The 14,116-nt window shown below is 47.0% G+C and overlaps 1 protein-coding gene across 1 annotated transcript; it reads left to right on the plus strand.

The window, feature by feature from the left end:
* The first annotated feature begins 554 nt into the window (after positions 1-554).
* On the plus strand, positions 555-13,469 carry EXOSC3 (exosome component 3). Its single transcript, XM_060241020.1, has 4 exons — positions 555-920; positions 7,923-8,072; positions 11,174-11,325; positions 13,153-13,469. The coding sequence occupies exons 1-4, from the start codon at positions 627-629 to the stop codon at positions 13,352-13,354; spliced, it is 798 nt and encodes a 265-aa protein (XP_060097003.1). The 5' UTR covers positions 555-626; the 3' UTR covers positions 13,355-13,469.
* The last annotated feature ends 647 nt before the right edge of the window (positions 13,470-14,116 follow it).

Consider the following 14,116-nt stretch of genomic DNA (forward strand, 5'->3'; position numbering starts at 1 on the left):
CCCAAAGAAGTTGCCCCTCTCCTTCATTATTTCCAATGGAGCGAAGGCATTTAAAAGGTGTGCGATCCCTTTAAATGTGATGGCCAGAATTCCCTTTGGAGTTGAATAACGTTTGTCGCACCCTAGCTCCTGGCTCCACCCCCAAAGTCCCCAGGTATTTCTTGAATTGGGCTTGGCAACTCTATCTCCAGGGGAACTGTCGCCTGGAGATCAGTTATAATTGCCAGAGACCTCCAGCCACAAGCTGGAAGTTGGGAACCCTCCACGAGAGGCCCTGATTAATAGCCATGAATCAAAATACACAAATCCACGATTTCAATATAAAACCGCTGCCTGCGCATTAACTTCATTGTCTCTCTTTTAAGAATACACGAAACGATCTCCCTTTTAGGTAGCGAAACGGGAGAGAATATTTTTAATTAGCTCACATCCTCGAAGCCTCGCCAATGAGTTCATCCTATTAAAGATACTACGGTAACTTAGAACGCAACAGCGCTTCACGCATGCGCTGACGAGCTTTCGGGTAATCACAGGCTTCCGGCAACAATGAAGCCGAAGCGGGCTAGTGCGCACGCGCACGCTACTTAAGTCCCGCCCATGAGGCGGAAGCGGCCGCTGACGGAATAATGGCGGCAAGCGCGCCGTCTTTGGCCGAGGAGCGCGTGGGCCAGGTGGTGTTGCCGGGGGACGTGCTGCTCCTTCCCGCCCGGCCTGAGGGAGACGGCGAGCGGCTGTCCCTCGCTCCGAGCGGGCCTCAGAAGGGGCGGCTGGTGTGCGGGCCGGGGCTGCGGCGCGGCGGGGAAGGGCTGCTGGTCACCAAGGGCGGCATCCTTCGGTTTCGGGGTCCCGCCGGACAAGCAGGGGGAGGGACCGGAAGTGGCTCCGGGGGAACCTATTGGGTGGACTCCCAACAGAAGCGGGTAAGGAAAAGGGAGGGGGAAGAGAGGGCGCATGCGTGTTCGAGTTGTTGGCCAGGGCTGCGTCTGTTGATGCGTAAGGGAAATCCGACTCAAGAAATAGCTGGGGATTTTGGGGGTGGAGCCAGGAGACATTGGGGGTGGAGCCAGGAGCAAGGGTATGACAAACGTGATTGAAGTCCAACGGGAGTTCTGGCCATCACATTTAAAGGGACCTCACACCTTTTTAAATGCCTGCCTTCCATAGGAAATAATGAACGACTGGACCCCTTGGTTCAATCCTTCTGAAACATGGGTGTTTTTTTTTAAAGAGAGGCATTGGATGTTATGCTGAAAATGTGGTGCCTCTACCTCAAAAAAAGAGCCCCTCCAGAGCTCCAGATACCCACAGATCAATTTTCCGTTATACCCTATGGGAATCGGTCTCCATAGGGAATAATGGAGTGCCCAGCAGACATTCCCCCACTTTCTAATAACACTGAGGGCCTCCAAACTGGGGGGTTCTCTGCCCCCACCAAGGGATTGGCAGCCCTACAACTAAGTTTTATTCTGGGTACAAGCTTTTGTGGGCGGGCGCTCTTTCAGCTATCTAAAGACGTGTGCATGGACATGGAAGTTTATTACTAGAGCCTGTTGGTCTTCAAGGTACCCCTGGACTCAAATTTTGTTCTGCTCCTTCAGACCAACAAGACAACCCACCTGGATCTATTTCATTGTGTTGAGGTGGGCAGCTGTGTTGGTCTGAAGTTTGAGCCCAGTGGCACCTTTTCAGACAAGCATGCACATAAAATGCACAAGGGGGTGGCCAAACTGTGACTCGGGAGCCACATATTGTGTGGTTCTTGGAGCCCTCACCGCATTTCTCTCTTCTCTTGAGTCAAGCCAGCTGGCAGCTTGGAGCATACATTTGAAGTTGAAGTTGATTCCTTTCCACCTCTCCGTCCCCCGTGCATTTTCTTTCCTTCCTTTTGATTCTCAGACATCTGATATTTATTCTGTGTGACTCTTACATTAAGCAAGTTTGACTGCCCCTGGCTTATATCTTGACTAGCACCTTGTTGGTCTTAAAGGTGCCCTGGACTCTGCTATTTTAATGTGTGTCTATGAACAAGCCCTTTCTGCTTGTTTTCAGCCTGACCCTTCTCCTCACCCCAACAAAAAGGGTCCACCTGAGCTGGGAAGCGCCTGCATGGGGGTTAGGAAGTACAGATACCTGCAGTGCACTGCCTTGTTTGTGCCTTCATAATCCTGCATGCTGGACTGCTTGTGCTATACCTGCCCAATCAGTTTGCTGTCCACTTGTCATTTAATGTTGTATTTCTGCTCCTGATGCATTGTTATTGGCACTCAGTTCTGTATCCCTCATTCTAAATAGGGTTGCCATCTCCAGCTATGTTAATTCCTGGAGTGTTAGAGACAGTGCCTGTATTGAGGAAAATTTACAGAATGATTTCACCTAGGAAGTCTCATAGGAGCTGCTCTTTGAAGCAGCCGTTTTCTATAGTTGAATTGATCTCTGTAGTATAATGCTGGGAGGACTCCAGGCTCCACCTGGAGGTTGGGAACCTGGTAGATTATGTATCTCATGCTGTGTGTGTACATTGTTGGCTGCACTGTAGTTAAATATTGTACTCCAATTCTGTGGCATTGCTCAGTTGATGTCTTATACTACATCACGGGTGGCCAAACTTGCTTAACGTAAGAGCCACGTAGAATAAATGTCAGATGTTTGAGAGCTACAAAACATGAATGTCAGGTGTTTGAGAACCAGAAGGAAGGAAGGCAAATAGATGGGAGGGAGAGGCGGAAAGAAAGGAACTTTAATTTTAAATGCATTTAAATGCCAGCTGGCTTGGCTTGGAGATGCAATTTAAAGAGATATGAAGTTGGCTAATGGGTGGTGGGGACTTCAAGAGCTTCACAATATGTGTGAGAGCCGCAAAACATGAACGTCAGATGTTTGAGAGCTGCAAGACAAGGAAGGAAGGCTGAGGGGGAGAGAGAGGTGGAAAGAAAGCAACTTGAAATGCATTCTCCAAGCCAGCCACTGGGGTGGTGGGAGCTTTGAGAGCCACACAATATGTGTAAAAGAGCCACAGTTTGGCCACCCCTGCTTTAGAGATATGTTAGAGATAACTGTTCAAGGGAACAGGGTTATTATTCTTAAACTGTGATTAAGTGTCCTGAAAGCTTGTATAAGAGTAATCCTGATAGCTAAAACAGGTTTTATAGCACAGTGGTTCCCGGTCTTTTTGGTGTGATGACCCACAAGTCCAAATTGACTTGGTACGATGACCCATCGGGGGCTGGCCCAAGGTTTTTTGGTGCCCTGGACAGATCACATCTGTGGCACCCATCTAGTTTGGCACTCCATTTCCTGCAGTGGCTAGCCAGATATTTTAGAGAAACCACCAAGCATTGCGCAATGGGTACAGCTACCTCTGCTATGAACCTCAAGCAAGTAGCATTTTGATGTGCACAGCCTTTGTGCGTGGAGTTAGATTGCAACATCTGACTCTCCTTCTCCATCACTCCCTCTAAAACTCCCCTAAGATTTTGGGAACTCACTCTAGTTACCATCGGGACACATTTTACCTGATCGACATGTATATGCAGCAAACAAAAAACCCCCTAAAATACTAACTAGTGTACGATATGGAAGATGCTGTTTCCAGGGTCAGATCTTGGTTTCCAGAATACAACAGAGTGGTATGAAGGGCGGAGATGGCTATTAAAAAAGGCTGGCCTGTGACCCACTTTTGGGTCCTGAGTCCTAAGATGAGTTGGTGCAAGCTAGCTCATAGTTTTCTAGCCTCCGGCTCACACATTTCAGGCTTGGCTCTGGAAGGATGGCCCCAGAGCAAACTAATTGATGCAGTAGCTTGCGAAGCAGAATCTTTGCTCAACAGCTTAGAGGGGGCATCGCTATAATATATAGGCACCATGGATTTTAGTGATAACGTGTTCCTCCGTTCGTTCCATCAGCAGGGACACAAAATAAGAGAAGAGGTGAGCTTCCCCTTCTTTCTAATACGAATTCCATTTAGCGACCCTAAATGACAAATGACTTACCTGTATTTTGGGAGCACAACCACAGGCCTGGTTTGTTTGATTGTTTCCCCATCCTCCCCAAACTCTTAATTTAGTTCCCTGTCCTGGAAGCTTATAGAACCTGTTGCTGAAAGAGGACCGGCTGTCCTCAAGAAGGGCCAGGGCTTTTTGAGTTCTGGCCCCAACTTGATGGAACGCTCTGCCAGAAGACATCAGGGCCCTGAGGGAGCTTTTACAGTTTCTCAGGGCCTGTGAGGCATAAGGACATCGATGGTTGCCGTGCTGGCACCTTTTCCTCTCCGCCCACTCCTCCGCTTGCACCTGCTGGAATGGCCGTGGGTCAGCCATAGCTCTCGTAGGAGTTGTCCTTGAAAGGGCAGCTGCTGGGAGAGCCCTCTCAGCCCCACCCACCTCACAGGGTGTCTGTTGTGGAGGAAGAAGATAAAGGAGATTGTGAGCTGCTCTGAGACTCTGTCCTTGAAAGGGCAGCTGCTGGGAGAGCCCTCTCAGCCCCACCCACCTCACAGGGTGTCTGTTGTGGGGGAGGGAGATAAAGGAGATTGTGAGCCGCTCTGAGACTCTGTCCTTGAAAGGGCAGCTGCTGTGAGAGCCCTCTCAGCCCCACCCACCTCAAAGGGTGTCTGTTGCGGGGAAGAAGACAAAGGAGATTGTAAGCCACTGTGAGTCTCTGATCCAGGGAGAAGGGTGGGGTATAAATCTGCATTTCTTCATCTTCACCCCTGACGTGATGTACGGACTAAGAACACTTTAAAGACGCCATCAGGATTTGTAATTTTTTACTGTAATTGATTTTATATATATGTATTTTTTTTACTGTTGTACATCGCCCTGAGCCTGAAGCTAGCTGGGATAGGGCAATTCATTAAATGTAATAAATAATAATAATAATTTCTTTCCCTGCAGCATTTCAGACTGGCAAAGGCATGTAAAATAATTTCTCATAGTACTGTTAGGAAAATTTCTAGCTGTTAGCTTTGGGCTTAAAGGGATTTAGGGTTTTCCACAGTTCCAGGGCTATGCCCGATATTTTGTGATCAAGTACTTGCATCATCATCCGTTGTGGTCAGTGTCAGATTATGACTCTGCTGTGTCCTGGAGACAAGGACACAGTCCAGCTGTTACACACTGGTTTACATGGGAGAGTTTTAAGCACATCAGCTCTTGCTTGAAATCCGTGTGACTTAACAGCACTTAATGGGCTGGATCATGCCATTTGCCTGCATTATATGAAACTTTTGTGTAAGAAAATGTCAAACTCTTCTTTTCACATGAAATGTTGGGTAATGATTTAAAGTTTTTTAATGGGTGTTTCTTTAAATATTTGGTAAGCTCCAGAAGAGAAATGTGGGGGCTAAAAAGGGGGATGAGTGAGTGAGGTGATGAATTGGTGACTGAGAGTATGAGAGGAGTTTTTAAAAGTTGTGTGTAGAAACCCTGACGGCAGCAGTGATAAGTCAGCAGTTAACAGCAGGAGGAGTTGGTAAACAGAGACCAAAAGAGAAGTCTTCTGATAGAATCCGACAGAGTGCTGTGAAAAGCATTAGAATTCTAGGGAAGAAAGTAATAATACTTACAGGCTGGGATCACACGTGGTAAATAGTGCAGTTTTAATCTATTTTCAGTGGGCTTTCAAACTGGATTTTGCCAGTTCATACATTAAAATTGAAATGGCATGCATTAAAATTGAACTGGATTGAAATGGCATTATTTAGCACAGGGGTGTCAAACTCATTTGTTATGAGGGCCAAATTTGATGTAAATTAGACCCTGTTGGGCTGGTCCATGGCAGGCCAGGCCGTATGTGTACCCTATTTAAACTTTATAAAGGACACAGACAAACACAATTTTTAAAAAGCTTAAAATAAAACATGCTTAAAACATTAGCAGTCGGTCTTAAAGGTGCTTTCTTTGTATTTCTCCCATGAGATCCAGGGAGCTGGGCAAAGGAAGCTCTGGCTCTTTCCTTCCTTCCCCAGGCGACCAGGAGGGGGAGGAGCCTCAGCCAATAGAGAAAATAGAGACTTTGCTTTGCAGCTCCTGTGTGATTAAGCAAGCCTTGCAAAGCAATCTGTGATGCAGAAGGAAGAAGGAAGCAGATGACAGCCAGTTGCTCGGGGGCCTGATAGGAGCCCTCTGAGGGCCTAATTTGGCCCCCGGCTGGCATGTTTGATACCCCCAATTTAGCATGTGTGAGCGCAGCCATAGAGGACTTACTAGGGACTAGAGAGAATCATGTTCTAGTATTGTCAAAGTATTACAAGAGTGTGAGAGAAAGACGCTGACAAATGAGAATTAAAAGAAAGGGAACGAGACAGGATGATTTAATAGGAATGCTTGTGAAGAGAAAAAGGGTGACACCTTAGTCAGCAGTTATTAACACACACCATTTTATTTAATGCAGAGATAAGTGGCTAAATATCCTGAAACCAATATGCTTCTTGTACAAATAAAGTTTTATTTTGTTTTATGCTAACCCAGAGTCATATAAGAGTCTCCTCCTCAGAACCACATAGCCCAACAAAGGGGCCTTAGAGCTTGGGCAGAATACTATGGGAAAAGTTGGATAAGAAGATTGGAATTAAGTTCTTGGTGGCAGCATTCCATATCCAGAGAGAGCGAGAGAGAGATGACAAGAAAGTTAAAGACACCTTATCTAACCTCAAATTTAAAAAGAGCAGTTACGACGCATTAATGTGATAAAACTTGCTCTCTCTCTCTCTCTCTCTCACCTGTGTTTTTGGGTTGTACTGTTTCCCTTCTGCTGTTGGAAATGGAAAGAGTCAGGAAAACCTCGTATATTTTTCTTGAACTGTTTTTGTTTTTAGATGATGGTTTCCAAACTGGATGTTTGTCTTGGTTCTTTCAGCTGTTATTTAACGAACAATTTTATTGGCTTGCTTTTATGCAAATAAAACGTTTCAACCTGCTTTCCCTTACATCTGATCGAAGAAGCAGGGGCCAGTGATTGCACCTGTATTAGTGTGTCTATATGCTCAGGAAGACCATGGCAAACCCCTTCTGCTCATTTCTTGCCTTGAAAGGTCCCATAGAGTGGAACTTCTTGGAGCCCCATAAGTCAGGGGTAACCTGATAGCACTTTATTGTTAATTCTTAGGCCAAAAGTGTGCGACTGGTTCAAGGTCACCCAGTAAGTTTGTGTGGTGGAGTGAGGATTCGAACCTGGGTTTCCCAGATCCCAGTCCAACGCTTTAACCTCTACGAACGTAAGAAGCCATGCTGGATCAGGCCAATGGCCCATCCAGTCCAAGACTCTGTGTCACACAGTGGCCAAAAAAACCCAGGTGCCATCAGGAGGTCCACCAGTGGGGCCAGGACACTAGAAGCCCTCACACTATTGCCCCTCCCAGACACCAAGAATACAGAGCATCACTGCCCCAGACAGACAGTTCCAACAGTATGCTGTGGCTAATAGACACTGATGGACCTCTGCTCCATACATTTATCCAATCCCCTCTTGAAGCTGGCTATGCTTGCAGCTGCCATCACCTCCTGTGGCAGTGAATTCCACGTGTTAATCACCCTTTGGGTGAAGAAGTACTTCCTTTTATCTTTTCTAACCTGACTGCTCAGCAATTTCATTGAATGTCCACGAGTTCTCATATTGTGGGAAAGGGAGAAAAGTACTTCTTTCTCTACCTTCTCCATCCCATGCATAATCTTGTAAACCTCTATCATGTCACCCCTCAGTCGACGTTTCTCCACGCTAAAGAGCCCCAAGCATTTTACTCTTTCTTCAAGCGTTTTAACCTTTCTTCACTGCAGCACGCTGCATCTCAAAAAGAGTTAAGCGTCTTCCCTGGGGTTTATGATGGTGGGCTATGTATTAAGAGACTGCTGTGTATCATTTGCTGCAAGAGAAAGTTGTATGGATGTGAAGCAACTATTTAATATCCCATTTCTTTTCATTCCTAGTATGTCCCAGTCAAAGGTGATCATGTGATAGGCATAGTGACTGCCAAAGCTGGGGACATATTTAAGCTGGATGTGGGTGGAAGTGAGCAGGCTTCTCTGTCCTACTTAGCCTTTGAAGGCGCAACCAAGAGAAACAGGCCAAACGTACAGGTAAGGAGGACTCTAAAATAAGACTGGCAGGAGAGATTGCCTTCAAGTCCGCGTTCTTTGTTCCCAGTGAGGTTTTTGCAAGATTGTCTGCATGCGAACGTGTCTAAAGATGTCACAATCACTTCAAGCAAAGGGTTCGAATGCCTTCTGTTAGTTTTTGAAAAGGAGGCTTTGTAATTTGAGAGGCGTGTGGGATAACAACTCATTTGTCCTTGCCAAGGAATGAAACCGATTGATCATTTGGCCTGCTGGGAGGCATCTTCTTAAAACTATAATTAAGCTCTGAGATTAGCAGAGGCCTCTAAGCTCGACTTGTCCCGGGATTTCAGCATTTTAATTACATTTCTCAGTGTTTGCATCCCGTTCATCCCTTGCTTGTATCAGATTTGCGAAGTGTGTCAGGAATGAAACTCCGTGTATTTTTGTTTCCCTCTCAAAGGAAATTTGGATGATCATTAGGAAAAAAAGATATTTCTTAATTTAAAAAAAAACTTTTAAGATCTAGCCATACGTGACATACCATCAAGTACTTGGGGACATTTTGTGTAATCTTTACTTATTGGCTTGTCTGCCTCTTTTCCCTGTTCAACATTACTGCTTTCTTATGTATTCGACATTCCAATCCAAATCCCTTTATTGGCATAGATTTATAAAGTACAGCATAGCAAATTTACGTAGAGTTTGAGTTATAAAAACCAGTCAAACATCAAGAAGGAGAGCTAGTCTTTTGCTCCCTGATTGCTGTGGCAGCCAAAAGGTATTTTGCAACTAGGCTTGTGATATGGGAACAGAAAGAAAACTAACTTAGCCTCAGATAATCCAAAAAGGTTAGACAGGATAGGTTTGATTATACAGTCCCGCACTTTGCCATAAAAATCACAGTGAAGTACAGCATAGCAACCGTTTCGAGGTGCTTGAACAGTTTGTCTCTAGAATGTGAGCATCGACTGGAATTTTTAATGTGAGCATCGACTGGAGGAGAGCCAGCTTGGTGTAGTGGTTAAGTGTGCGGACTCTTATCTGGGAGAACCGGGTTTGATTCCCCACTCCTCCACTTGCACCTGCTGGAATGGCCTTGGGTCAGCCATAGCTCTGGCAGAAGTTGTCCTTGAAAGGGCAGCTGCTGTGAGAGCCCTCTCCAGCCCCACCCACCTCCCAGGGTGTCTGTTGTGGGGGAGGAAGGTAAAGGAGATTGTGAGCCGCTCTGAGACTCTTCGGAGCGGAGGGCAGGATATAAATCCAATATCGTCCTCGTCCTCGTCGTCCTCCTCGTCCTCGTCGTCCTCCTCCTCCTCCTTGTCCTCCTCCTCGTCCTCGTCCTCCTCCTCCTCCTCGTCCTCCTCGTCCTCGTCCTCCTCCTCTTCCTCCTCATCCTCTAAATGAATCTGGTTTTCCTGCACGTGGAATCGGCTGCTGCTCGAAATAATGTAGCAATATTTGGTTATGCACGTATGGGGGCCTTATGGAAAAAAGTGTGTATGCACACTAACAACTTACAGTGGCATCCCGAAAGGGAAATATAGATGTGTTTTTCCACATAAGAATAGGAAACAGCCATGCTTAAAGTTCACATTGTGGTTGACCGAGGATGTTTGAACACCATTTTTCAAAGTAGTAATTAAGAAAAACGGCCATGGCGCACTGTTTTCCTTCTGTCATATCTTCACTTTCTACATGCTGCAAAAAGAATGATTCCGAGGAGTTAAAGATTCGCAGCTAGGAAAGCCAGACGTGAGTCCAGTAACACCTTAGAGCCCACCAAGGTTTTTTGTGTATAAACTCGAATCCAGCTGTTCTCCTGCATACCAATAGGGCTACTCAGCTGGAACAACTGGAAGAAGTCCCTCGAGGTCCCAGGACAGCGGTGGCCAAACTTGCTTAACACAAAAGCCACATAGAATAAATGGCAGATGTTTCAGAGCTGCAAGACATGAGCGCAAGATGTTTGAGGGATTGGAGGGCGGGAGGAAGGAATGAAAGAAAATAGATTTTGGAGGGGGGAGAGAGGTGGAAAGAAAGCAATTTTAACTTTAAATGTGTTCTCCAAGCCAGCCAACGGGTGCCACACAATATGTGTGAAAGAGCCACATGTGGCTCCCAAGCCGCAGTTTGGCCACCCGTGTCCCAGGACTTCCTATCTGTCTGCCCACCACATACCTCTTAATCTCACGGATCCCTCTCTGAAGTTTGCATTTCAGCTGTGTCTTCCTTCGCAAGCCACAGCAAGGTGAAAACCCTGTTAACTCCCGCTTTCCAAGCGTGAAGAGCAGCAGGTGCCTTGGAAGAGTTTTCACGGCCTCAGGAGAAATGCTTTCTAACTCACTCAGGCCAAAAAGGAAGGGGCCAAGGTGTATAAGAAAGTTCAGGCTCTGCTGCAGCTCGCTCTGGGGATGAGGAGGCAGCACAGAAGAACACAAGAGAAGCCATGTTGGATCAGGCCAGTGCCCATCCAGTCCGACATTCTGTGTCACACAGTGGCCAAAAAACCCAGGTGCCATCAGGAAGTCCTCGCACTGTTGCCCCTCCTAAGCACCAAGAATACAGAGCATCATGTGCCCCAGACAGAGAGTTCCAACAATACACTGTGGCTAATAGCCACTGATGGACCTCTGCTCCATATATTTATCCAATCCCCTCTTGAAGCTGTCTATGCTTGTAGCCGCCACCACCTCCTGTGGCAGTGAATTCCACGTGTTAATCACCCTTTGGGTGAAGAAGGACTTCTGTTCATCCGTTCTAACCTGACTACTCAGCAATTTCATTGAGTGCCCACGAGTTCTCGTATTGTGAGAAAGGGAGAAAAGGACTTCTTTCTCTGCCTTCTCTATCCCATGCATAACCTTGTAAACCTCAAAATACTTTGCCTGCTTCTTGGCTTGCGTGGGAGTGAGTTCAGCACAGCTTGTCCTTGGTCGGTTTGCCCCGGTTCGTCAGATTTCGGGCCCAAGACATCTAGTCCGCCAACAAAAACAGGATGGAAAGGGAGTCATTGCTGTAGCGGCTTTGTTTCTTAAAATCATTGGTATCATCAAACACAACATGCCTGCCGTGAGCCTGTTCTGTGTAGATGGTGGAGTCCTGATATTTTCTTCTTTCTGTAGGTGGGAGACCTTATCTATGGCCAGTTCATCGTTGCCAATAAAGACATGGAACCCGAGATGGTCTGCATAGACAGCAGTGGCAGAGCCAACGGAATGGGAATCATCGGACAAGATGGCTACCTGATTAAGGTTTCCTTAGGCTTAATAAGAAAGTAAGTGGGACGGGACGGTGAAAGTAAGTGGGGAGGGACGGTGGCTCAGTGGTAGAGCATCTGCTTGGGAAGCAGAAGGTCCCAGGTTCAATCCCTGGCATCTCCAAAAAAGGGTCCAGGCAAATAGGTGTGAAAAACCTCAGCTTGAGACCCTGGAGAGCCGCTGCCAGTCTGAGAAGACAATACTGACTTTGATGGACCAAAGGTCTGATTCAGTATAAGGCAGCTTCATATGTTCATATATGTCCAAATGTTATTCAATCCTTACTCTCAGGAAATACCATATGTCCATAAGTTCAGTAGGGTTACCAGGCAACTCTTGCTTGTGTAGGTTATTAAGAAAAGGGGGGAGGTGCACTCAGTTACATAACTTTATGCATCTTCCACCCTTTCCTCCTGTCTGATGCAATCAGGTCTTTTTTTGTAGCAGGATCTCCTTTGCATATTAGGCTACCCCCCCCCCCCCTTGATGAAGCCAATCCTCCCAAGAGCTTACAGAGCTCTTCTTACAGGGCCTGCTGTAAGCTCTTAGACCATCGGCTACATGGGGGTATGTGACTGAAATGCAAAGGAGTTCCTGCTACAAAAAAAGACCTGGATATAATCTAGGAGCAGGGTATACATATGCTGTTTGTGTAAACTAACCTTCTGACGCACAATTCCCAATTGCAGGGGTGCCCTATGGACTTTTAAAACTACACTTTCACTTTGAAAATAATTCAGTAAAACAGCAACAACTAAGCATTCTATATACACATACTGAATTAGGGGTATGAAGCCTTTAAAAGCCAGTGGGCACCTTTGGAATTTTGGCACAGTGTGGTGGGTGCAGCCACAAAACGGCTGCCATAGAAGACAAAGCCAGCCACATAGGGTTACCAAGTCCCTCCGCCACTCTGGCAGGAGACTCCTCTCTCACGTGCGCTTTGCGCCTGCGGCACAATGACATCACCTGAAAGCGCCATCATCGCTCCAGGCATGTCACTCCAGGGATGCTCTAGGATTTGTGGTAAAACTCTATGGTACCATAGAGTTTTGCCAGGGATCCTAGAGGGCCCACGGCACGATGTGCCTGGCACAGTGATGTCACTTCCAGGTGACGTCATTGCACAGAGCACGTTGTGAGGTGATGGGGCTGTTTGGGGGGCAGGGATCCTCCCTGCAGCTTGTTCTGTGCCGATGGGTTGGGCCCCCCAAACTGGGGGATCCGCTCCCAGAGGGATCTTGGCAAAATGGCTGCCACCGCTTATCTTCAGTCACACAGCGAAGATCGTTGTGCTATGGTGGCAGCTGCCACTGAAGTCACATTTGTACAAATCTGCAGAGCCAGTCAGAAGCCTTGCTGAGCGAAAGCTTCACCTTGCCCCTCCCACTTTCTAAAAACACTTGGCGGGCACCAGCAAGAGTATCCACAGGCGCCACGATCATCACAGGCACTGCGTTGGGAACCCTGCTGCATACGTTCAGTTCGGTGTAGTGGTTAAGTATGCGGACTCTTATCTGGGAGAACCAGGTTTGATTCCCCACTCCTCCACTTGCACCTGCTGGCATGGCCTTGGGTTAACTGTGGCTCTTGCAGAGCTGTCCTTGAAAGGGTAGCTTCTGTGAGAGCTCTCTCAGCCCCACCCACCTCACAGAGTGTCTGTTGTGGGGAAAGAAGATAAAGGAGATCGTGAACCGCTCTGAGACTCTGATTCAGAGAGAAGGGCGGGGTATAAATCTACGCTCTTCTTCTTTATTTCACAAGGGGGAATAAAAGTAGAGATCTTTAAGCCATGCATCGGTTTTTCTGCTTGTCGTTGTTCTTCCTCTTGATTCTGATTTCAGACTTCTGGCTCCTGGCTGTGAAATCATCCAGGATTTGGGACAACTTTACCCGTTTGAGCTGGTGCTGGGGATGAACGGAAGAATTTGGGTGAAGGCCAAAACAACCCAACAGACTCTCGTCGTGGCAAACATCTTAGACGCCTGCGAGCACATGACGGCAGAGCAGCGGAAGCAAGCCGTCGCCAGGCTAGCGGAGAGCTAATGAGAAGAAGGGAGCGAAAATATGATTTTTTAAAAAAGAAGTGTATATTTTAGATGGGAATGATCTGATTTATTTTTTATATTTAAGATAATAAATGTTAATGTTCGCCTCGTTACCTCTGTTGCACCTCTGTCTCTGGGAACACGTCGTGCACGTGGCAAACTCCCAGTGGGGTGTTTGCACAGACCTTCATAATGCTGACTTGAGTAAATGTCACTGATTTCCACCCCCACCCCGCCAACAGAACAAAAGCTTTAACTCGTTTCAGCTTTGCTCATTCAGATTTTCAGCCTATCGCTAGTCGCAGTCGGTGATTTACTGTCCGGCACACATGCTTACTCAGAAACGGCTGTAGCTGGAATTTTGCAAGTCAGGCTTTTAAAAAAAAAAGCCAGGGGGCACCTTTCCCATCCGCTGCGGGGCTTGCCGCTTCTCAGAAGCTTTCAGGGGTAGGGGCAAAAGCTGGAGGACCGGGTTTGATTCCCCACTCCTCCACTTGCAGCTGCTGGAATGGGTCAACTATAGCTCTCCTGAGAGTTGTCCTTGAAAGGGCAGCTACTGCAAGAGCTCTCTCAGCCCCACCCACTTCACAGGGTGTCTGTTGTGGAGGGGTAGGTAAAGAAGATTGTGACTGCTCTGAGACTGAGATTCAGAGTATAGGGCGGGATAGAAATCCACAGTCGTCGTCTTCTGAAAGCGGCCAAATCAAGGCAGCCAACCCTAAAACTTTGGGGTCAAGAAGGGACTGAATCTTGCATCCAA

Source organism: Heteronotia binoei, chromosome 6 (assembly GCF_032191835.1).
Source record: "Heteronotia binoei isolate CCM8104 ecotype False Entrance Well chromosome 6, APGP_CSIRO_Hbin_v1, whole genome shotgun sequence".
Lineage (NCBI taxonomy): Eukaryota > Metazoa > Chordata > Lepidosauria > Squamata > Gekkonidae > Heteronotia > Heteronotia binoei.